This window comes from Lygodium microphyllum, chromosome 25 (genome assembly GCF_053477565.2).
Source record: "Lygodium microphyllum isolate KBCC chromosome 25, Lygodium_microphyllum_v1.1.10, whole genome shotgun sequence".
In the NCBI taxonomy this organism is placed as follows: domain Eukaryota; kingdom Viridiplantae; phylum Streptophyta; class Polypodiopsida; order Schizaeales; family Lygodiaceae; genus Lygodium; species Lygodium microphyllum.
The window spans coordinates 99,443,497-99,468,657 of NC_141159.1; the positions used below are offsets into that span (position 1 = coordinate 99,443,497).

The 25,161-nt window shown below is 42.0% G+C and overlaps 1 protein-coding gene across 1 annotated transcript; it reads left to right on the forward strand.

Moving 5' to 3' along the window:
- Positions 1 to 4,740: 4,740 nt before the first annotated feature.
- LOC148014548 (plastidal glycolate/glycerate translocator 1, chloroplastic) lies at positions 4,741 to 24,516 on the forward strand. The gene is made up of 9 exons (XM_087666167.1): positions 4,741 to 4,953; positions 5,309 to 5,554; positions 5,950 to 6,265; positions 22,197 to 22,458; positions 22,544 to 22,659; positions 22,779 to 22,888; positions 23,015 to 23,192; positions 23,292 to 23,421; positions 23,912 to 24,516. Exons 1-9 carry the CDS (start codon positions 4,882 to 4,884, stop codon positions 24,063 to 24,065), a joined length of 1,584 nt encoding a protein of 527 aa, XP_087522293.1. The 5' UTR covers positions 4,741 to 4,881; the 3' UTR covers positions 24,066 to 24,516.
- Positions 24,517 to 25,161: the final 645 nt, after the last annotated feature.

Genomic DNA, 25,161 nt, shown 5'->3' on the forward strand with positions numbered 1-25,161 from the left:
GGGGTGTCTATCCTAAATCAAAAGTGCATGTCGGTATCTCTTTAGGTTAATACCATGGGTAGCCACCCATATGGAGGATCTTTAGGTAGGTAGTTCTTGATATGGCTACAATTGAAGTAGTCAATTCTGTCATCTAGAGTTTCAAGTTCAACATTGTCACATTCTTCTATTTAAGGTAATATAGAAGGGTCCTAGTCCATATAACTTCAACTTTCATTTGTCTCCTTTGTGTGAGCAAAGCAACAAGAGGTCATCCTTGTCCAAGTCCCATTACTTGGCATGTTTGTCAACTAGGCCTTCTTACATGCCTTTTTACATATGAGGACATGCGTGGCTAGTAGTCCTATTCTCCTCTTTGAGGTCATTCAAGTTCATCGAGATGCTTAGTTCAAGTTAGATTGTTTTCCCATCATTCTTGTATGGCTACCTAGAGGATAGGGATTAAAAACTCAACAAGTAGAATGGCATCAATGCTTTAGGTAAATATGAAGGGTGTCTAATCTATTGTGGTCTTGTCCTAATCACTCCAAGAGGTCATTGACTCAACTTGGTTATTTACTTGTGGATAATAGGTGACTATCTTTCTATGAATGATCATGAATGTTGATAATGGGCAACTTTGTTGATGAAGTGGATTCCTTGGCAACTCACCATTTCAATGGAGTAGCCAAATCAAGAGATGAATTGATCTTAGAGAAACTTTGCTATTGTGCATGCATTATCTTTCCTTGTGGCTTTTTCCAACCCATTTGATTAGATAGTCAATTGTGACTATGACACACTTAGCTTGTGAGTACTAAGCTAGGAGGAGTTATAAGCCCTATGAACTCTACTCCCCATTTCTCAAATGGTGGATGGGCCATGATTGGTCTTAGCTTCATTTTGTCTATTGGAATTGGCACTCTTGTTTGCTAACATTCATCACAATGCTTTACAAATCAAGTTTTGTCTTTAAATAGTGTGGGCCACCACAATGGGGCTTGTAGTGCATTTCAAGCTATTGTAACCCCATTGAAGTGCCCTCCCAAAATTGCTCCATGTGCTTTTTGGAGCATTTATATAGCAACTCATGCTCACATACACATCTTCTCAACAGAATATCCTACCCTAATCAGTATAGTTGCCCTGCAATGAGATGGTGGAATTGAATCTTGATGAGAATGCATGTGAGTCTAGCCTTCTCCATTGGGCATTCAAGGATTTCTACAATATACTAGCCTACTATAGAGTTAGGTCTATATTGAACAAGTTTGTGCCTTGTTGAATGTGAAATAAGTAGGCATTAGGTAGGTCATCCATTACATGCTCTTCAATTGGTTCCTCATTCACTAGTGATTCTTAGCATATGATTTTCCATTTGATGCTACTTTTCTTAGTGTAGAATTACTAAAAAGTCAAATTCAAGTGTAGCAATGCAGCCGATTATTTGTTTACAAGATAAAACAAAGCTTGATGGTCTATAAGGAATGTGAATAGCATGGTGAGAAGATAGTGTCAACTTCTTCACAACATAAACCATTCCCAAACCTTCCCTTTCAGTCATTGAATAGTTCATTTCCTTGTCATTGAGTTATCTAGTTACAAAGCTCATAGGGAGTACATGTTATGTTCATTATGCTGACATAAGTTCTATCTTCTACATTCATCTACCTTGAGTGAGACTTACACCAACACTACCTCTAATTGATACATCTACTACCTTATTTAGCCATTTGGCTATTGACCACCTTGACTTTCGAACTTACCACGAGTTGGTTCAACCACACACTTACCTTGAATTAGCCTTTTGTGGTATCATTTCACTTACCTCAAGTGCATGCTTGGCACTTATCTCAAATTAACATGACCACCTACCTCAAGTAAAGTTCATACTTGCACCTACCTTGAGTCTCACCTCACTTACCTCAAGTACATGGTTGGGACTTACTTTGAGTTGATATAACCACTTGCCTCAAGTAAAGCTTTTACTTACTTTGGGTGCTTCTCACTTACCTTGAGTTGGATTGATGCCACTACTTTGAATTGGTTTCCATCTTACTTAGCCCATGTTGCATGCTTAGTATCCTTACCTTGTGTGACCATCCATACACTTACCTTGAGTTAGACATCCTATTGTCTCAAGTAGTCATACCTTTACCAATCCATGCCCCATACATTGTCTTAGTGCTCACCTTGAGCCACTACACACCTAAACCTAGCTTGAGGTTGACCCAAATCTACCTTGGGTGGACAAACTCTACTTACTGCAAGTAGGCCCTATAGTATGTAGTCACGGCAATATCTTCTACCTCCAAAATAGCACTTACCTTGAAGGATTTGAAATTGATAATGAATTCATGTGCAAATGTACCATCATTTCCTCAAAACATGCCTTTCAAAATAGCCAGAACCTTGTAGCAATAATCATTGCTTGTTGCTATGCCATCTCCTCCTAGCTCCAACTACCCTCTCTCATGATATGATGCTTGCTCATTGCTCCTTGGCACCCACCATCATTATGTGAACTACTTTTCATGATATGAAGCATGCTAGCCTTGACTATCTCGACATAGGATAGTCAAATAAGGAGTAAATCTCACCTCAACCCATTAACTGCCTCAACTAGCCACTCAACCATTCACCTTGATTCAGTGGCTACCTCGAGTTAGTTGTCACCTCGACTTTAATTACTTTGGCTACCTCGAGTTAGTGATTGGCTATCTTGAGTCAGCTATCACCTTGGCCACCTTGAGTCACCTTGACTATCTCAAGTAGTCACCTTGAGCCATCACGAGTTGCCAATTGACCTTGAGTCTTGCCTTAGCCCATCAAATCATCTTTAGTAATCAATCACTTAGTTACCTTGAGGCTTCACAACTCCCATGTTATGGGTTGCTTTTTACCTAACAAATTGATTACATCACTTTCCAATGACAATTTGATTGCATCACTTTCCAATGAGGAACAATATCTTGAAATATAACTTCCATTCCTCAATATTTCTAGCCCAAACAACATCCATGTATCCAAATAACTTCAAAAAACTAATGAGCTACCAATTAAAATGATCATTGCTTTGATATAACTCTAGTACATGCATGGTATATGATGTCAAAGTAGTGCAAATTGTGCTTGGCATTGATAGGTTCATTCATCGAAAAAAAAGTGTGATTAAGTAGTAACATATAAATTGATTTAATACCAAGCCAATCGCTCATAGTCAATATATTAAACTTTCAAGCTCTCTATCTCTCACACTTGTGTTTGTGTGTTTGTGTTGTGTAGGTCTTAAGTACATGAAATGGTGTACACTTCAGAGAAAAGCATGGCGTATGTTTGTGATTAAGCATTTTAAGTGCATAAAGCATCAAATTGATAAACAACTTACATTTTAAACATATTACATATATCATCCTCAGATTTGTTTGATCAAAAGAGCAAGGGATGTTAAATTTGTGTTCTATTACCATTAAAAGTTTTGTATACAATGGAAGAGAAACAAAGTATCTTGAATAGGAGTGGGCATGTGACCGCAAAGAGATACCGGTGTTGTTTGATAGATCATGTTCTATTCAAGGCCCCCATTCCCTTAATATGAAGGCATAAGGATAGTGGTGGTAATAAGCTAGATAAATATCAAAGCATGAATGAACATTAGCATTATATATGAAGAATATATGCTTACCCATGGAATATGGCATGATTGTGAAGATGAATGTATTTATGATAAATTTGGGATAATTTACTTTTAAACATGACAAAGGAACATAATTAAATGTGTCTTGTTTTTCCAGTGACAATATTGTACCTTTACATATGTTGAAGATTTGTGAACTACCTTAAAAGGAGATTAAAAATGGCATCATCACATTGCAAGGGAATCGTATTGCACATGCAACATGTTAAATATTAGATGGTGAGCAAAGGGAAGCAACTGTGTGATATAATGCCAACCGTGTGAATCATGGTTTGGTGGGGCTGGATGTGAACACTGTCCAGGCCAGCTAGTAGAAATAGTTTCCTCTCCTTTTCTTTACTGTTTATCATGCTTTTCACATTTTCAGCTTTGGGAAATAATTCTGTGTTGTATAGGAAATAACTTTTGTGTTTTAAAAGTAAAATACGAGGAAAGTTCTAGCCAAAACGAGATACTCTATTGCATGTGTAAAAAAATAAATGTGTGTGCACCCACATTTAAGACTACTTATATTTTATACCCTTACAATATAGAATTGATGACTTAAAATATGGAACACCATTTTAGTTATTTTTTATGATGTTTTCATCGTTTATCCTATTTGTATTACTTGCAAGGGGAGAGAGAAAGTGAGATGAGATACTTGTAGAGGTGATGAACGTTCTCGATGAGATTTACTCAAGTAAGCTATTAGAATAATTCGTCAACCAAGCTTAGCCTTATTAAAGGCAGAGCTCCAAGTAACATACCTCATTTGTAGTTCGATTATCACAACTACGACGACTCGCGTAGGTAAACTTTATCTGCTTGTGATATAAGGACCATGTCACGCACAATCACATTTTACTCAGGCAAGTTATGGTGGCTATCACAGTTAGTGTGTGGAGGAGGGTAAATGACTTGTACTCCAAGACATTTATCACTTCCTAGGGTCAAGGGAGTCCTCTTGTGACGACGCCAATGCAAGTCAGTCGACATGCGTGGGGACGGGCTCTAAACTAAAATCTCTTCATGCGTAAAAATATGTTTCGTAATGGGGGCCACAAGACTGGTTCTGTCACTCTGGTTGGGCCCCGGCTGTAGAGAGCCACCACTAATTCCATATCTGCTATCCATGGAAGCTAAGCTAATAACCATCAGGCATGGTGACATCGTCATAATCTGCGGTTGCCTGATCGTCTTCTCATACGTTCTATTTTTGCGACATGGCTGGAATCTCTCATGCAGCGTGCTTCTCACTCCACGGCGTCCTTCCTTACGATCTTCCTGCTGCAAACGTGAGTCTTCTCTTGTTGTAGCCTTAATTTGACCTCTCGAGGTCAGTGTCTCTTTGTTGTTTTTCGTGCAATCGGTATGCATTGCGCCACTGCTGAGAAGCACATAATATCCTGTATTACAGCTCCATTATGATCATGAAATTTTCCACTGTTCAGGTTGCCTCGTGGAAAGCCTCTCTCCCTTCCCTCTGATAGTCATATGCTTTGTTGTGGCTCATGGAAATGCGTTTTTTCCTCAGTTAACAAAAAAAAAAAAAAAAACAAAACCGCAGTCTTCTTGCTGTCAAAAACAGGTCTTTTCTCACTCCTGAAGCTGCGAAATTCTGATGCAATGAATTTTTTGATGGTTTCGCAGAGCCGATTCTGCAAATCTAGTACGATAAAGAAGCTCGATTCATCTTCTTCTCCACTATTCTATAGGAGTGCACGCTCCTTGGCCTTTCACAGGGACTATGAAAGTTTCCACAGAATGCATTCATCGGAATGCTCAGTATCAAGCTCACTTCGCTTTCTTCCTCTAAGGAAAAGAGACCGTAACTTGTCGTTCAAAGTTCGTGCTGCCAATGCCAACACAGAAGGTGCACCTGGCGCGTTGCAGAATGTAATAGTCATCTGTCTCTAAACAATGTAATAACCATTTGCCTCCAGAGTAAACATCCTTGCATATCCATTGTATGTGTAATGCAGCTTGAGAAGTATGTAGTAAGTCAAGCTTCCATGAACCATACAAATGAGTTCAAGTGGCCAGTCATTAACCAGGTTTAGATTGGTGAGTATGTCAATAAGGTTTCTTTCTCTGGACACTTCTCCTAAATGATACAAGGTGGTATTTGATGATGTATTATATGTGATGCACAACATGAGATTGTAGATTTTTGCTTCTAACACTCTCAGATGGTAGGAATTTCAATGTATTCAATTTGCTTACAAAGTCAGCTAGCTAGGTCACATTACTGGAGCCCAGGATTCTACATCACTTCCATTCCTGCTTTACAGATCAAAGGAGCAGTTCATCTAGCAGTGGCTCTTGGATCCTTTTTGGTCTTGGACAAATTGTTGAAGAATTCCTTTGCTGCTGCAGCCATTCGTTTTCCAAGTGCTCTGTTTGGAATGTTCAGTATTTTCACATTGCTGTTAACCTTGGATTTTCTCAAATCAGAAGCTGCCTCAGCAGTTGTGGATTTCTTTGCACCTGCTACAACATTCATTCAACGTTGGCTTCCACTTTTCTATGTGCCATCTCTGGTGGTTCTTCCACTGGCAGTGAAGGGTATTCCACCAGCATCGGCTGCTAAAATTGGTGCCATTTTGGGTAAGACTGTCAATTTCTTGGATATCTTTGATAGTTTCTTGTGTTTGTCTGTTTGTGTAATATTTGCTTTCTCATCTAACTCCTAAATAAAATTGCATGTTATCTTATTCCAAGCATAGGAATATGGGCTACAGGCTTGTCTGCTATAATGGTCTTTACACAAGATGTTGCTTTCACATAATTCATATTCTGAGCACAAATTGTACCAAACTGGGGTTTAAGCTTTCCTTCAATGACATTTGCAAGTGCAAAACACAGAAGTTGTGGTGTGTATATGTACATTGGTTGGCACCACAGTTCTAGCAAGTATATCAACTACAATGAGAATTTTGGCTCTTGTTGTGTGGGAATTGGCAGATGAATGGTCTTTATGGTCTATAAAAGGAAATCTGGGAGGCTGCTCCACATAGACTTCCTCCTCCAAGTAATTGTTTAGAAAGGCACTTTTAATAGCCATCTAATAAAGTGGCCAACCGTGGTGCCCGACTAGTTCAAGTAATAGACAGAAGGATGTTAACCGCATAGTGGATGCGAAGGTCTCTTCACAGTCAATGCCTTGCTTTTGTGGATACCCTTGCACTACAAAGCGAGCCTTGTATTTGTCCAAAGTTCCATCAACTTTTAATTTGGTTTTAGAAATCCACTTGGTCTTGATGAAGTTCTTGTGACTTGGATGATGCACCAAGTTCTAAGTCCCATTTTGGTCAATACTCTCAAACTCCACTGGGGATGTTGAAGAGTCTCTTGCCAACTTTGTGGCTTAAAATGTGCCATATAATCTGCTGGAAAGATAGACGCAAATGAAGCTTGTGGTGCAGGCCGTGCAGACCTTCTAGGTGAAGGGAGTGAGCCTTGAATTGGAAGCACAAAGCTGAAACCAAGCATATAACATGAACCATAAGCATCGGTATATCAGTCCAGGTAGTTTGTAAGCACGTGGGAGCAATAGGCATGTGTTTTAGTGATTAAATGATCTTCAACCCTGTTTATTACAGCAGTAAAAAACCTCTGTAAAACTGAGCAAAAGAGTGCTCAAATCAGTCCCATAGCATTCCTATACATTGTATAACATCCCCAAATGATCCGGCATCAAATAGACATCCCGAGAAGCATGAGTGACCTCCAGACAACGAATGAAGTGCCATCCTGAATTGTATGATATCAAACTGTCACAAATTGTGAATCAATGGTTGATCCCAAGAGTTCCAACTGATGCCCAAAGCTGAATATAAGTGTTGGGAGGGGTTGCCAATGATCCCCAGCGATGCCAAGAGTGCCAAGAGCTTGGGGGATGGGGTAGATTGATCAGGGAGTAGGCAGCAACAAATAGGCACAATTCACGTTGTTATTGCTGCTCCTATTGTTGCTCCTATTGATGGTATTGAGGCTTTGGAAGCACTCTAAGGTACTCAAATGAATTGAGTAATGGCTTGGAACAAGCTTCAAAAGGAGAGAAGCAGCCAGGTAGAAGGTAGGGCTCAACGCATACCTTGGGGTAAGGACTCCATGGCTGCCATTAGTTAAAGACATAGATCTAGAGCATGGCTATGGCGGATGGAAGATGAAGATTAAGTTCATGATGACATAGATTGAAGACTTGACCAACTGTTACTCAAGTGAATTAGGTTCCAAGATGAAAGCTTGGACTCATAAACACAATCTTGATTATGAGACTTAGAATGACCGAGACACTAACTGAGATGGAAAAGCATCATGATATTGTATTCATCATATAGAAAGAAGTGATAGTCAAGTACAATGCTTTATAGTTGGTGATGGGTAGTAGTTTTCCCTCTCTTTGCATATGGGATTTAGTTTGTCTACATGTCCTAAGCCCAGAAGTGCCTTATACAAAGAGGCTACAATAGGTATAATTGCAAATATCTCAACACTCCTCCTCAATCACAATCGGAAAGTACAAAGTGTGTAGAGGTTTTAGTGAGAGCAACACCTACAAAGTGTGGGCACACCACAAACATGGCAAAATACCAGAGGCTATTGCAGAAAAGGCTAAGTGTGGGTACTACAAACATGATGGACATCCAGAGGCTGTAACGGGGGCCTCACAAAGTGTACAGAGGCTGTAGTACAAGGCTATATGAGGAGTTTACAAGCTTATGTCAGAAGCATTAGAGCTAGGCATTACAAAGCTAAAAAGGTCTAGTAAAAAATTGGGTCAAGGATCGGCAAGCCCTTGTAGTTTTCATCATTTCTGTTGACATAGATCTTCAATTCATTCAATTCATTGTAGGTCTTCTTGTCGGTGTAGTCCAGCTTGCTCTTTTTGATCTTGTACTTGTTCTTCACTTTGCTTGCAGCTTCAATGTCCACCGCTTTGATCTTTTGTTGGTCCTCTTCTTGTAGGTTCTCCTGGTTTTCTTCTTTATTGACTTTGCTTGCATTAGTTGCATTAGTCTTCATGTCCATGTCCCCCTCAAGTAAAGGTATCATCTTTGAGATTTGCATGATTACCGAGGTAGCTTGAATGTCTTCAAAAGCTTCAAATGAGATCACTGATTGCACTTCAGAACAAGTAAGTCTATCCATCCTTGCAAGCGGAATAAACAAGTCTTCTATGTAGTTGAAATGAGCAGCAAGAGTAATGCTACTCTTCATGAGAAGCATCCACTTAAGACCTTCATGTTTGGCATTAGTATGACCAGGAATCAGCTTCTAATGACTGAGAATAACCAGCAATTCAGATGATCTTGAATGTGTTAAAAAAACACAAGTGCCAAGAAGCACTAGACTAGTATCAAGAGATACTATGTAATTCAAGCGCTTGATGTTGATTCTTGAGCTTTGATTTCTCACTTCCCTTGCTGATTTGAATGAGGCATTGAGTAGATCAGAGTTGCAAATTATTGGTTTAGCCCAAATAAATGAGAAATTGAATAGGCTTATGAGCTTTGAGCTCAAGGGCTATAGCTGCCCTTTAGGGTTTGCATGGAGACGACTGGTTTTTTGCTTTGAGGAGATTGTGGAGATGATCATTTGCTGAGATACTTGGTGAGAAGATAGCTTGGGTACTGGGCTTTCAAATCCCTATGGTTAAGATGAATGTCATGCTATAGACAAGGAGAACAGTTGTACGACCAGACGACGGGTTGCAGATAGGCGACGACCACAAATTTTTGACAATGCCGGGCTGTAGAAGGGCCAATGTCAATGATTGAGCTAACAGGGAGCTGCGCCTAGAGCAAATGGACAAATACTTAGAAGAAAGGCAGTCAAAATCTAGCTTCATTGATGAGATTCATCCTTGTCTGTAGCATGACAGTGATAATGTGTGACCCGACCTTCCCTTTATTCAAATGTCATTGAAAGAATAAAGAATGAAGTGACAGTGATGGACGCCCGCCGCCTGTAGTGTACAAGTGTGTGGGTATGCGGGTATTGTCAGTGTAGCTAATACATGGGCGGCTAGGCACACCCCTAATACTAGGGTTCTTTGCAGTGGAATCCAATGGAAAGATCCGTGAATCTTGCGTGGCTTGTTGATATTAGCGAGGTAGCGAGTCTTGTGGAAGGGGCTCAAGAGTGAAAGAATTTGTGGGTGGGTCAGGAGCAAGTAGCAGACAGAGCTCAAATGACACTATCTTCGATGGAGTATCTTGAAGAATTGGCTTAGAGTTTGGTGCAAAAGACTACACAATATCCCTCGCATCCAAATTGTCATCTCTCCAAATAATTATCTTGTTTGTCCTAGGATCAAATAGGCGATAGGCTTTTGCCTCATAGGAATATCCCTAAAAAATGAGAACATTAGCTTGGGGAGTGAGCTTTTCTATCTTATCATCAGGAGTATGCATGTACGTATGATATCCAAAAACTCTAAAGTGGAAGACTATAGACCTAGAGCTAGAAAATGCCTCGTATGGGATCCTTTTAGAGATTGCCGCAGTCGAGTACCGGTTGAGAATGTACATCGTGTTGAGCTAAAACACACTTTATAGCTGATTAGCATTTTTAATAGCCCCAAAACATACTGAATTAATGAAAAACACAAATTTGGTGTGTGGTTTGAGAGAGTTTAAGTGGTCCCCCAAAACCCTAATTTTTGGGGTACCCTTCAACATCTATAAATAGACAAGCTATCCATCATTCAACCTTATTTTTTTGTGCAGGTTTTCAACTCTACCGTGCAAATTTCAGCCATCAGCCACATGCCATCTGCTGTCTAGTCATCACCGACTGTAGCCCATCACTATCTAGCCCTAGGGGCCTTGTTTTTGGCCATCACCTTGCTCTTTGTAGGTCTCCATCTGTGTCATCATAACACTTGGTTAGTTTGCGTTTTTAGTATCTAGTGCCAGGCCATAGGCTGTTGCCATTTCTCCCACGGGGCGATTGCTGCAGTACCTGCGTTTTTGCTGTCCAGCAAGCTGTCTACATTAGGAAACGCCTCTCCTATTGTTGCCTGACAATTCTTTGCCTTAGATGATCAGTTTTCAGTCTTCCTCTGGTGGTACAATGCTTCTTTACTAGATTTCAGCTATCGGTTGATGTTTTTTAGTGACCAGCTTGTTGCCCTTCATTATTCAACACTCTCTCATCTCCGACTGGTGGTTACTGTCCTTGGGATCTGTCTTCGGTGGATGTCACTCTCCAACATTGGGTTGCTTTGCCCTTGGGCATTCTTACATTCATTTACTTTAGAGGTGCTTCTCTCTTTGTTTGTCTCTGTGTTTGAGTTCTGAGTTTTCACGTTTTGTGTTTTGCGTTTTGCGTTTTGCATTTAGGGTTTGAGTTTTGCTTATCTCTGTCTAAGTTTGTGTTTTGTATATGTTGTGTTTCCTCCTAGTGCCCTAGTCCACTGACATGCACAGACTCCTCAGATCATGGGTGATCTGATACAATAGAATATACAATGATAAGGTCCCATCATGGTACATACAACAAGGACCACTAGAGTAGAACCATGGATACCCAAGTAGTGGGTGCGCAAGCTACCACCAATGACCAAGGTGCCTCAGAGAGAACTTGATGCTGATGTCGATCATACCAACACTTGAAAATAGAGAAGAATCATAGCAGCTCTCAATATCTGCCAACAATGTCTCGCAGTAAGTAGCATACAAGACCATCTTGTTAAAAATGCTTCTGAACATATGTGACCATGGATTCCTTGCCTTTGGCCAGACCGCTAAAGTGTCCCCTCATGTGAGCTCAGACTAGGAGCCAATCCCGCTCTTTGTCAAATAACCAGCCCATCATGAACTTGGATGTCAATCCCAACTCCAGGATTTGAACCTACCAGCAGTGCGTCAGGGAAACCCCTCTTTGGAACCTATGCACCTGTATATCTGTATAGATGAGGTTCACCTACCCCATCTTACCACCCTCTCATACTCTCTCTAGCACTGGAGAGTTGTGAGGGATGACCCCATCACTAGTACTAGCAGCTTGGAAGGGAGGCCCTTGCAGCCATCGCCGGGGCCACATAGATGGAGCCTAAACTTGGACTTGGAGAAGAGGAAGACTCACCTAGAGAGTTGTCACCCATCGTGATCAGGCACGTTGGCTCTTGTTGTAAAGCTACTAATGTCCTATAGTCCTTACGGAGGTGTCTCTTCTTGCACAATAATAGCATTGAGACTTCTTCTTCAGCCATTTGGCACCCCTCTCTGAAATTGGAACCTTTGAAGTCTGAGAGATAGCATCCTCACAGAAACCTGAAGTTGAACACAAGTCTCCAACATAACACTTATAGATGAGTAAAGAATATTTGCATGCTGATCATCAAGAGATGTTGGAGGAGCCATGATGAGGGAGATACAGAGAAGATGAAGAAAGACAAGGGATCTTTAGGGAGAAAAGTATGCCAAAAATACAGACTCACAAGGTTTGCATGAGTTCCAAGCAGTAAAGAAAGCACATAGAGAAAAGATCAACATTAACTAGATTGTACTGATGAGAATATGACAACTGGATGCACATGAACCCTCTCTAAAGCTGAGCAGTGTAGCACATAATGAGAAGATGGACCCAAAATAACCAGAACCAGCCTGAAAATACTGTTGCCCAGCCTTATATAGGAGCAAACAGCCAAAACGCAGGTGCTGATTAGTAAAACGCAGGCAGCAGACACCAAAATAGAGATTTGGAAGAGCCAGGAACAGGTCCCCAGCCCTGAAACAGGCCCAAAAAGCTGAAAACAAAAATGGCAGTCTACAAAACGCTGAGGAAACAGGCTGAAAATGATGAGAAGATGGTCACCCAGGCTGTAAATCAGTCTCAGCAGTCAGAACAGGTCCAATCAGCAGCAGAAAAGCCTAAACTCAGACCTGAAAAAGTGTAAAGCAGCAGCAGAAACAAAACAACAATCTGATACCATGTTGGAAGTGGATGTAGTGATGGAAGCATGTGGAAAACTGCTGTAATAGACTGCTGGACACAAGAGACAAAGTAAAGAGAAAGAGAGACGTTGCAAAAGAAAAGAACATTGCGCAAGGAACTCAGAAGCAAAGAGAGACTCAGGAAACGGAATCCATATACCAAGATATGAGAGAGTACAGAACCAATATGAGTCACCGATTGTGAAGGCACTGGTACCTACCCCTCTCCCTCCCCACTAGAACCAATCATGTGATGAATGATCATAATAATAAATGAATGTGGAGGAGAAGCTTGAATAAATAGGCAAAAATAATGCCATAAATCATGTCAAGTCGGCCAGCATTTAATGCTGATCGGCCAGCAATAAATGCTAAAATGACCATCATAGAATGCTAGGAAAAATGCCTAAATAATTAGGATAATATCCTCGTGTCCTAGCCCACTGACATACACAGACTCAGCCATGAATTGACATATTTGCTAACATCTCCTTCTATAAAGGATCACATCAATAAGATGGAGAAATGCAAGACGAGCTTGCATCCCTTGGTCAGATGATATCTTCCGAGGACATAACAATGGTTCTTCTTACCCAGTTGACATCTCCTAAGTACGGTATCTTCTATACTAGTTTACTTACCTCTAGGATACGTGTGACACATCTTTGGGAGGAGTTACCTTTGCTTATCTTGAAGCATGACGAGTGACTCAAAGAAATAGAAGCCAATGGATTAGACTCTATCAAGGCCCTTACTGTAGGTGTAGGAGGGGGAAACAAGAAGGGGAATAAGAAGGCAAACAACAATAAGAAGCAAGATGCAAAGAAGGATTAGAAGAAGTCCAAGCCTAAGTGGCCACATGGTGGGAATGTCAAGAAATGATTAAGCAAATAGAGAGAGAGTTGGGTTTGTAGGGAGAAACAGTGTGTATGGTGTCAAAAGATGACGTATCAGTGAGACAGTAGGGTTTGTGGGAAGGAACATAGAGTGAACTCGGCAAACATGGAGAAGAGAAGATAAGAGAAGAGAGAAGAAACTTTGATGAATGGAATGATGTAGTTCTGAATCATGGAGTGAATGTGATACAAGGGAACAAGGGTGTCGTAGCACAAGGAAGATGATGAAGACAGCCACGAACCATGAACTGCAATGTCCTCCTGAAGGGGTGTGAGGGCAATGGAGAGATTGGAGCAGAGGTGACGGATTGAATGAATCAACCGTGAGGAATGAATGAGAGAGTGGCCTATAAATAGGCACAGTCAGTCTAGGATGGCGTCCCTTTTTTGGGCTGCAAACCCTAAACCCTAAATGTAGAAACGCAAAAATGCAAACTACGGGTGAAGGGTGAAGGATTTCTCAATACCCCCTCTTAGGCCCAAGAAGGGGAACAAGAGAAGAGTGAGGTGCAAATGGAATGCTATATACTAAAGAATTATCATGCAGCAGGTGCCACTTGGACAATGTTCCTCCTGGGGAAATTGTTCACTTGCCCAAGCGCCCTAGTACAAGGATGATGAAAACATGCAATGTATAGGAGAAATGTCGGACTTTGTGTGGTTCCAAGAACCATAAGGATATGCCCATACTCGATCTTTGGAGTTGGCTCCATGCTGACCAAGTGACTAAGGCAAGAAGAAGAGGAGGAAAAAGATGTAGAGGATCCCTAAGGTCCAAGATTTCCACCTGAAAGATAACCTATAGTAAATAACAGTAGACAAAGTGTATTGGAGAACCCGAAACTCAACCTTGGGAGAGAAGCCACTAGCTCCATGCATCCATGCAAGAAGGAATACGAAAGCCTTGTCACCAAGTCGCGGCTGAACCTCCAAGGCTCCGATCTAGGTAGATCCTCAAGGTCCTGGGTATCAATAGGTGAGATGACCGCTAGAAGGAAGCCACCCCATCCAAGGGTAGAAGAAGAAGGTAAAAGGTCTCCGCTAGGGTATACGAAGGATTGAGTGGGGGTGGGGATTCCCTTTGAAATTGGAGAAATAGGAGTCCCCTTTGAAGTTGCAGTAGATGTAGACGTCTCCTTGGAGGGCAAAAAAAGATTAGCCCCCTTTGAATCCCCCTCTGAGGTAGATAGGGAATCCAAAAACTCATGGATTACGGACTTCGAAATGTCTGAGGATGAAGGAAGTGCCGTCGGTCGTACCGAAGAAGTTATCTGGGATAGTGAAAAACTCCCAGAGGTGGCCTCTCGAACTTGAGTAGTTGAGGGGGAAGGGTGAGGCTTAGACTGAGCAATGAGTGAGCAATAGTTGCTGCTTCTCAATGGAGCGGCGAACTGGGATGTCGAAGAAGAGGAAAGAGTCGAGCAGCCACTGTCTCTTGAAGGAGTGGATTGACGCTGGCATTGTGACGATCTCTAGGAGGTTGTAGCGCCAATCGATCCTCCATGTGCTCGAAAGGACTTAGCGCATATCGGATGCATCTTATTGCCTTGAGCATAGTACTCTGATAGCCGATGCAGAACGATCTCTGTGGCCCAGAAAGGAGCGCTATCGGATGCATCTTATTGCCTTGAGCATAGTACTCTGATAGCCGATGCAGAACAATCTCATGCCTGGTGGAAGACGTATATACTCCAGAGGGGGGTGGGGGGTGGGGAGTAAAGGTCTAAGTCGGCAAACATCAGTGGTGTGTCCAGTGATGCCACAGTAGGAGCACCCAATAGTCTGGTCTTGTGTTGGTCAAGAAGCCATGGTATCAGTATACCTTGCTGAAGAAGGAAGAGGTCAGCCACGAACCATGAATTGCAATGTCCACCTCAAGGGCTAGGAGGGCAGTGGAAGGGCTGGAAGTGAGCTGCCAGTGGGAGGAAGATGCAACCAGTAGAAAAACACAGGTGAGGAGTAAAAGGGGTGTGGGCAGCAAGCTAAAAACACTTGAAACCTGTAAAAACGAGATTCTTATGATGTGGAAGAAGAGAAGTGGATGCCGCCACCAGTCTTTGCCGTCACTGGAGTGGAGGATCTTTACCGCTGTTGGAGCAGATCCAGCTCTGATACCATGTCAAAAGATGACGTACCAGGGAGATAGTAGGGTTTGCGAGGAGGAATACGGAGTAAGCTCGGAAAACACGGAGAAGAGAAGAGAAGAGAGAAGAAACTCTGATGAATGGAATGATGCAGTTCTGAATCATGGAGTGAATGTGATACAAGGAAACAAGGGTGTCGTAGCACAAGGAAGATGATGAAGACAACCATGAACCATGAACCGCAACGTCCTCCTGAAGGGGTATAAGGGCAATGGAGAGGTTGGAGCGAAGAGGTGACAGACTGAATCAATTAGCCGTGAGGAATGAATGAGAGAGTGGCCTATAAATAGGCACAGTTAGGAAAAGGCAACTCATTTCGGCATCAAGGTAAGCTCACTACACTCGTAAGTTCGAAGGCGCGTCGGTTAGGTGAGAGATAGCTATTAAAGCTCGCTTGAAATGCTTGAAATGCTTGAAACAATAAGCCGTCCGTGGGTCTTGGCGGTTGAGCGTGAGCACACTCCACAAGAACTCTGGGGGTAAAAAGCAACAACAACTAAAGAAAAGAAAAATAAAATACTTATATAAGTAAATAAAAAAAGCAACTGCAAAAAGTATCACCACCTGGTGGCATACTCCCCTCTTGAAAGAAGTAAGCGACCTCGATTGCATACCACACATACTTACAGATGATAAAACAATAACAAGATTCTCCATGTTATTAGTGCCATCACATGTATCACTTGCTAACAAATGACACGAGGCAATGGTAGGAGTTTCCCCACTACCATTTGTGCAATTGCAAGTTCAAGTCTCACATAGGTGGAGAATTATATTACGTATCCAACTATGGTTACTAGGAGCCTTTCTAATATACATGTTTCCGGATGCAACACAAGGCGATAGCACGTATCCCTGAACTATTACTGTCACATGTATAATCATTCAACTGAAGTGTAACAAATACAGCTTCAAAGCACTGAGATTTCATTCAATGATACACATGTTAATGCTAAGTGTAAACCATACATTGTGCATTATTCAATGAGATGCAGTATTCAACTGTACAATAGAGAATTTACATTGCTTCAAAAAGCATTCTAAGTCACTATAGGTTCCAACAGGAAAGCTTCTCGGTAAAGTTGCAATAACTGAGGCGAATCTACCAATTCAGCCTCTTCCATCCATTGCATGAGGTAAGAAGAGGGAAATAGGAAAAAGGACCTTGCCACAACGGCCGATCATAGATGGGTGCCCATGGGATTTTAGGGTTTGTATATAAAGTTCAAAAAGTAAACGGAAGCTCATTCTTTGGTGTGTGGCTAACAAGAGTCCTCTCTTATTCTCTTCACCTTTCTTGTGTGTGCTCTTGAGAGAGGCAGTGTGAGGGAGTGAGTATGTGGGAGTGAGGGACCAAGAGGGTGAAGTTCTCTACCATCTTCTCTTCTCTTCTTCTCTTCTCTTTTCTCGCGCACGCGGCTATGGTGAATGGAGCTCGATGGAGGAAAAAATGAAGTTAATCTGATACGAAAGTGTTGTAGCACGAATGATGTACTAGAGCAAGGAGATTGTCATCAAAGGGTGAGTAATCTCTTAGTCTGCAAACGCAAGCTTGAGACTGACGCGAGCTGCTAGTGAGTGATGCTATTAGATGTAGATGATGCGAGGCTACCAAACGCAAGGTCCTGGGGCCACTAATGCTGACATTAACTAGAGGTGAAGGTTGCCAGATGTTGAAGGAGCCACATGATGCCAAAGGCAAGATGCAGGGCTTGAGGATGATGACGGCGGATGATGGTGACCTCCCTAATAGCCAAATGGAAATAGTTGGATGATACGTGGAGTAGGTGCATTTTCGCATGGTGATGGAAGGGGCAAGAAATGACAAATGCAAGGTCCAGACTCCACTAGCCTTTGGGGATGATGACGCTAAGTGAGGATGTGACACCAAGTGGAGGACTAGCTAGGAAGTCAAACGTAGGCTTCAGTCACCTGTGATGCTAACACCAATAGATGGAAGAAGACTCTATCTGAGGAGGAAGCCACCGCTACCATAAATGCAAATCTGGGAAGGAGATGACTGACGCCTGGTAGTAGTAGATGAAGGTGGAGTGCGGTTACCAAAATGTGAATGATTGACGCCAGATGTTGTGGATCAGCTTGCCACCATAAACATGTCAGAGTGATGTAGTGTGGAAGCATATGATCAAGATAGAGTGAATAGAGAGAGAGAGGAGAGAGAGAAAGAGATAGTGGAACACATAAAATTTGCAATGAAGAATGCTATATGAGGAAGTAGATATGTACATGGGCGCAGAGTGTATATTTGTGTATGTCTCAACCTCGAAGATCTCACACTATGAACCCCAAGGGTAGTTTCCACGATCAACAATCTGGAAACTTGAGATCAGAAATTATGAAAGTGCGTGCTGAACTAGGCAATAAATAGCGTGCCAAAAAAAGGAAAAAATATGTTGTCGGCTGCATTTAATGCAGCTGATTGTATTGTCTGATTGTAGGAAACTGTTCAATTAGACCAGCTGATGTGGTGATCAGCTCTATGTCGCCACATGGCACACCTGCGGACTAAACTGGATTGCCAGCACACACCAATAATAGGAAAGGCCTGTCCAAGAGGTGACAATCTCTAACCCCCCCTCTCAGATCCTAGACAAGGCAGATGGCTAAGGGATTTGGAGTGTTGTTGAAGTAAAACTTGAGGAAGCGCCTTCGTAAACAAGTCAATAAGATTGTCCTTTGTCTTGCAGTAGACTAGGGCAATTGTCTCATCCAAAATCTTCTCTTGAATGAAATGGTAGTGGATCTCGATGTGCTTGGCACGAGCATGAAACACAGGGTTCCTGGCCAAGGCAATGCAACTGTCATTGTGGTACTGAAGAGCAGTAGGACTTGTCTGTGGACAGCCAAGCTTCTCCAAGAGCTTGCGAAGCCACACTGTCTCACATGTAATAGAAGACGCTGCCCAGTACCTTGCCCGCAGTAGAAGATAGGACAACTGTGCGTTGCTTCTTGCTGCTCCATGAAACAACACTAGCACACAAGGTAAAGCAATAAGTTGTTGTGGACCTCTGACGATCCACATTGCCAACCCAATTTGAATCACTCCATCTTGTAAGTACCAAGTTTGCATCACTTGTACTTGCTGGATAATAGATCCCAAGATCAAGGGTCCCCCAAAGGAATCTCAAAATCCTTTGAGCAGCTTGGCAATGCACCATCTTGGGTACACGTGAAATTGGCCAGCATACCTACAACATAACATAAGTCAACACGAGTATTGAGAAGTGAGATCAAGGAGCCAACCAACTGTCTGTAATAGGTAGCATCCACCAAAGGAGAGTTCGAATGAGCTGTAGTCTTCCAGTTCGGTCCATAGGAGTCGTAATAGACTTGTATCCCTCCATCTCACACGTAGTCAAGAGCTTCTGCACATATCATTGCTAGGAAATAAAGATCCCCCTCGGAGTTTGATAGATCTCATGACCAAGAAAGAAATGAAGTCCCATATCCGTCATCTCAAATTTCTCGTGAAGTGTTGCCTTCATCTGCTTGACCATTTGGGCATGGTCACCTGTCACAATCAAGTCGTCCACATAAAGGGCAAACAACACACGACCTCCACTTGAGGTGTGAACATAAAGCTAGGGGTCGGCCCTGGAATGCTAATACCCCAATCTCTCTTAGAGGAATGAGTCAATCTTCTCATTCCAAGCACGGGGCGCCTACTTAAGGCCATAGAGGGCCTTCCTCAACCTGTACATCTTACCATTAGAAGAACCGAAGCTTGGAAGCTGCTCAACATAGATCTCCTCCTCCAACTCCCCATTCAAGAAGATAGACTTCACATGTAGTGGCCCCTTTGGGTGTACACTCCCATTTATCCCGCGTGTATAAACTTACGAGTGTGAACACACCCTAACATATAAATACATTTTTATTCTTTGTGTACCGTATAACACACTGGTACACTCTTACTTGATTCTCTCAGCTCTCTGCTTTACCTCTGCTCATTCCAAGCTCGCATCTTGGTCAACACTCCAACTCAACAAATTGGTATCAGAGCTGCATCACGGTCCAAGGAGGCAGCTGACAGGTAGATGCAACAATGCTTATAGCCATAGGCGCTAGTCGCAGGCAGTAGTGTAGGCCCAAGTGAGAGGTGTTGGCGGCAGTACAGGCGTGGTCAACACGTAGTTGGCAGGACCAATGGCAATGGCAGACCAAACACGACCAGCACGTGGGCGACAGGAGATGGAGGCTGCGCGTGGAAGACTGCTCGTGACGTGAGGCAGGCAATCAGCAAGGACCAGTGGGCTACCTGGCACACGAGGCGGGGACTGCTCGTGACGGGCGACAGGTGCTGGCGGGGCGGGGTTTTACTTCACGCAACGCGAGGGCTGGATGGGGACTGTGACGTTTGTCAGACAGGCAGGTCAACTGCCCCCATTTAAAAAAAAAAAAGCTGAAATTTTAGTTTGTTTTATTCCCTCTCTTTTGGGTGTTCGTGTGAGCAAGCACAGAACACAAATCTATGCAAATCTGCTCCTTAAAATTTGGGGCTTTTCTCAAATTTGGTGCCGGACACATGTTCCAGTGATTCCTAATCTAGAAATTGCAGACATTGAGTGCAGGGGTTTTGGAAATTTTGGGGACTTTCAGATGCAAGTGCACTTTTTGCTTGATTGGGTCAGTTTCTTGGAAATTTGTGCACTCTTGGACCATGAAATTTGGGGCTTTTGCAGAATTCATGAAATTTCTGCAACATTTGCCCACACTTGATGCTCGGGAAGATGTACTGATGCAATTGGTTCAGATTTGTCAGTAAAATTTTGGGGGTTTTGCTGAAATTTGAAAATTTTGGCAAAAAATAATGTCTGAAATGTACATTGGAAACATTGTTGATGCAATCTTGGTGTTGTGAGTAGCTAGATCCATTCCCCACTCATGAAATATTGAAGAAATTGCAGAGAATCTTGGTGTCTTTTGTGTATCAAAAGTACTTGGTCACACACAGTAGTACATTTGTTGGGCAGCTTCCATTGAGTTGATGTATTGCTGAACAATCATTTTGCAGCAGTCTTAGTGATCGTTTGCAGATCTGGGATTATTACAAATGTACTTTTGGTGATACTGCTGAAGTGGGAGTCACGTGGCAGTGATGTATGCTTTGCGAATATGCTGAAATTTTGTTTCTCAAGGATTGTGACGATGCTCTTTTGGAAGTCAAACTTGCAGCTGTGACAGATGAGGATTGGGCTAGACTCAACAAGAAGGCCATTGCATACATTAAAATGGCCGTATCTGATGATGTATTTACGGACATTAAGCGTGTTGATACCCCAGTATTTTGGTGCTTGAAATAGGGAAAGAAATTACCTGCACTTCAGCCTGATTTGCTTTCTTTGAAGGGGAGAAACTTTTAGTGCATGCTGATATAGAAAACCTGCCCTCGATCTGTAAGGTTTTGGTACTTCAAATAGGAGCAAAGAGACTTCTCCATAGGTAGAAGGAAATTTCTGTGACCTTGAGCCCTACCTGCTTGTTTTGAATGTAAGAAACTTTCATCACAAGTTTTTAGAGTGTGGGACATTAACACCTGAGATTGCTTGGTTCATAAAAAGGACATTTTGGTAGAATGAGGGAAGCAAATGTTTGTAAGGGAAGAACTGGATAAGAAAATATCAAAGATTTTGGCTCTTGATTTGTTTTTTCGGAAAATTGCGGACTTTTCTCACATTTTAGTCCAATTTCTGCTTGCTTTGAAGATGGAATAACCTTAAGACATGTTGGTAAAAGTGTAGGAAAAAAGAGCATTTGAGCCCAACCTTTGATTGCTATGATGGTACAAAAAGCAAGCCATCAACACTTATGACAAGCTGAAGCCAATGAAGCCCCAACCAACAGCAGGTGAACTGTGTGCACAGCTTCGTATGTTGGGGTGCCAAAAAAGGTGCCTTTACATGGGCTACAAGTGGTATGGGACTTGAGAGTTAACACATGTATGAGAGCCGAGAGGACTTGCTTTGAGCACCTAACTAGAGGAACCCAAGAAGCACTATAAGAGTAGTATATACAGTTTTAACAGAGTCACACTCATTTGTTTCTTCAGAACTTTTCAGACTTCACAGAAGAGAGAGCATTCGCTCATGTCTCAGGCATGTGTGTCATTCAGCGGCTGGGCACAGTACTTTTGCCTTCTTAGTCTTCATCTGGGTTTGTGTGCTGTATGTCCATCTACTCAAAGCACTTACTAGGATTCCATTAATCTCAACACACCTATTGTTGATCAACAAAGCTGAATTGTCAAGAGCTACAGGCACGGTCAGCAAGATCAGGTGAGGACATTGATGGCTAAAGGATGAGCAGTAGGCTCTTGGGAGCACATAATATTCTTTAAACCCGTTGAAGTTCAAAGTGTATATGTCTGCTTATGGTACATCATTGTCTCTTTAAGATTGCGTCTTCAAAGGAACAGGTGGAGAGTTTGTGGTTTGCATCTTGTAAACTTGGTTTCGAATGACATTCACATAATGGCTGCAGTCTTCACTTCTACTTGTTCAACTTGTACAACTTCTTGCTCTCTATGGTGCAGTTGGTGGATGGGTTGCCTCTCTTGTGGTAGCTGGATACACGGCTGTCACTGTTCGAAAAATAGTCAAGACAGAAATGATTCCGGCAGAGCCGATGGCAAAGGCTGCACCCTTCACAACGAATGAGCTTTGGGGCTGGACAGGCATAATGTTAGTTTCATTTGCTTTGGCTATTGCCTCACCTACTGCCTTAGGATCAGTTCCAATGACTACTTTGCCATTCCTTTTGGCGGCAACTGTGGTTGGCTATATTGCTGGTTCTGGGTAAGGTTCTTTCCATCTTGGACCTGTTCCAATGATTTTATGAAAGTGTACTTGTAATTTAACTGTCTGTGATGCTGTATTGCAGTTTTCCTCCTGCTGTGAAAAAAGTTTTACACCCCATTATCACTTGTGCCATTACAGCAGATCTAGCAGCCTACACGTATGGCTGGCTAAGTGGTTTTGGTTTTGACTCTGCTCTAGGTCAGTTTTTCATTTCATTGTTGCTAGCAATGAATAGTTTTGTGGATGGGACTTAGTTTTAGCTTTTGTCTCATTTATACATTATTCTATTCTGAATCCTTCAGATATCTTCTTTGTAGGAGCTTATTTGACAAAGACAGCTGGAAACCCAGGAGCTGGAGATATTTTGATGGGTTTTCTAGGATCAGTGATTCTCTCTTTTGCATTCTCAATGTTTAAGCAGCGGAAGGTTTGAGTCATAAGTTTCTACGGTCACCATTGGTGGATTTTTGTGATGTGCTTGATTTCAACATATCTTCTCTTGCTGTTGTGTAACTGACTTTTGCTTTTCTGAATGCCATGGTTTTGTAAGCAGCTTGTCAAAAGACACGCAGCAGAAATTTTCTCAGCTATAGTTGTATCATCTTTATTCTCTTTGTATTCAACAGCAATAGTGGGTCGATTAGTAGGATTAGATCCTTCTCTTACAATTGCTGTTGTTCCAAGATGTATCACTGTTGCTTTGGCCCTCAGCATTGTGAACATATTTGGAGGTGCGCTCGCGCCCCCCCCCACCCCACCCCCCCTCCCTTCTCACATTATTGTCTTCGGTGCTCCTAAGTTTCAATAGTGACTTTGATGCTTTTATGCAGTTACAAATACCTCAATCACAGCAGCTGTGGTAGTGTTAACTGGTCTTGTTGGTGCAAATTTTGCACAAACTCTAATGGATAGACTTGGTTTGGTGGATCCAATTGCCCGTGGCATGGCAACTGCATCAAGGTACTAAGACATCTGGTTTGCTTTGTTCTTTTTGAGTTTGATTTTATAAACTCTTCAAGGTTGTGCATCTTATTTCCGATTGTATATGTCATCTTTCATTTGTATCTCCAAGTTTGCACAGATAATTCATTGTAGTGGTATGGAGGTTTTCATTTACAGAGAAACTAAGAAACTGCATGGGGTAAAACTAATTATTAAGCAAACATAGCAATGGGGCTTGCTCTAGCAAAGCACTCGTTAAAGAGTGTATCTCAGTCTGCAGCAGGAATTTTGAGCTAGTTAATGATGATTTAAAACGTACAAAAAATAGGGGAAATAATATAGATTTGGTCAACGAGTGCTAGCATCTGCTTGATTTCATACAACTTCAAGAACTGTTCCTTTGAAATTGTGGGAGGCTGCTCATGTTGCCTTTATCTAGTAGACCCATTTCAGTTAGAAAGTACATATGTTACGCATCAAATAATTTCTTCTTGTGATCAAATTGCAGTGCTCATGGACTGGGAACTGCTGCATTGTCAGCTAAAGAGCCAGAAGCTTTACCATTTTGTGCTATTGCATATGCACTGACCGGTATATTTTGCTCGGTGGTTTGCTCTGTTCCATTGATACAACAGTCCCTCTTTTCTCTAGCTGGCGTTTAGCCTGCAATGCACCCCACTTTTTGGATGCTGAAGCCATATATATATATATATATATATGGCACGTGGTCACCATTCTTGGTCTCCAGTAGGGGGCAGTTTTCCGTACACTATTTATCATTTTGGACTGACTACTTCGGAAGCCATCAGAATGCATCAGACAAGATTGCTTCACCGACTTGATAGCCATAAAAATTCATCATATTGGTTGGCTATCAACATGCAGCCGCATTAAGAACATTTAATTTTGTCATCGCACCTGACCAAGGGTAACATTGGAAGTCTGAAATCAACTCAAGTGGAGTAAGAGGTTTCGCTGATTCAGCTTTACTGATTCAGCAGAGTCAGTACGGAGACTGTGGTAGTGCAGATCTTGATGTCACTACAAATGACACTGTATTTTAGATTTTATTTACTAACATGAAGTCAGTATGGTGAGCAAGATATTCTTGTAGCCTTGAGTACACTACCTCAAAAGATCAAACGCTGTCTATATTGCTAATGGCATGAGAGTACGCGCACAACCATTTGCATGCTCCAATGGAGGCAGTCAATTTCGTCTTATTGGGCAAAAAAACTGTTCCATTCGATTTGCATAAAGATCTAGTGAAAGCGATTTCAAGCAAAGAGCAGATTCGGAAGGGTGCATTCGTGTAGCTGTGTCTTGTATCTTTAGGATACTGTTGATTCAAGCCCTCCTCATGTACATTCATACTCTTAGGATCCGGTTTATTCAAGCCCTCCTTTTCATCGAAAAACGAACGAGTTTCGAAGCTCTGACATTCCCCTAAAAAACATATCTCAACCTTAAAAGTAGGGTATAGGGTAAAGGGGCCAATAACCTATACTAACTTCGTGATAATTTTACACTAAGAAGGCATATTATTTAGCCACTTCAAGCCACGACACAAATTTTTGATTATTTTATATAAATTACGAGTCAAGTAAGAGCCATGGTATTTTTCATATTTTGGATTTTATAAAACCCCAACACAATGCATCTTTCAGGGTCTCTTTGGTGGCTCGTGATTACCACTCCCCACATATAGTTCAATTACTAAAAGAAATATTATATTACTCACTCGAAAGAAAAAGATCC

What these genes read in the sequence shown, in the direction of transcription:
- LOC148014548 (XM_087666167.1), top strand. Translation starts at nt 4,882, where the DNA reads ATGGCTGGAATCTCTCATGCAGCGTGCTTCTCACTCCACGGCGTCCTT. An exon ending in ACGATCTTCCTGCTGCAAAC is followed by an intron (nt 4,954 to 5,308) that starts GTGAGTCTTCTC and finishes ATGGTTTCGCAG; the next exon opens with AGCCGATTCTGCAAATCTAG. An exon ending in GGCTATATTGCTGGTTCTGG is followed by an intron (nt 22,459 to 22,543) that starts GTAAGGTTCTTT and finishes GCTGTATTGCAG; the next exon opens with TTTTCCTCCTGCTGTGAAAA.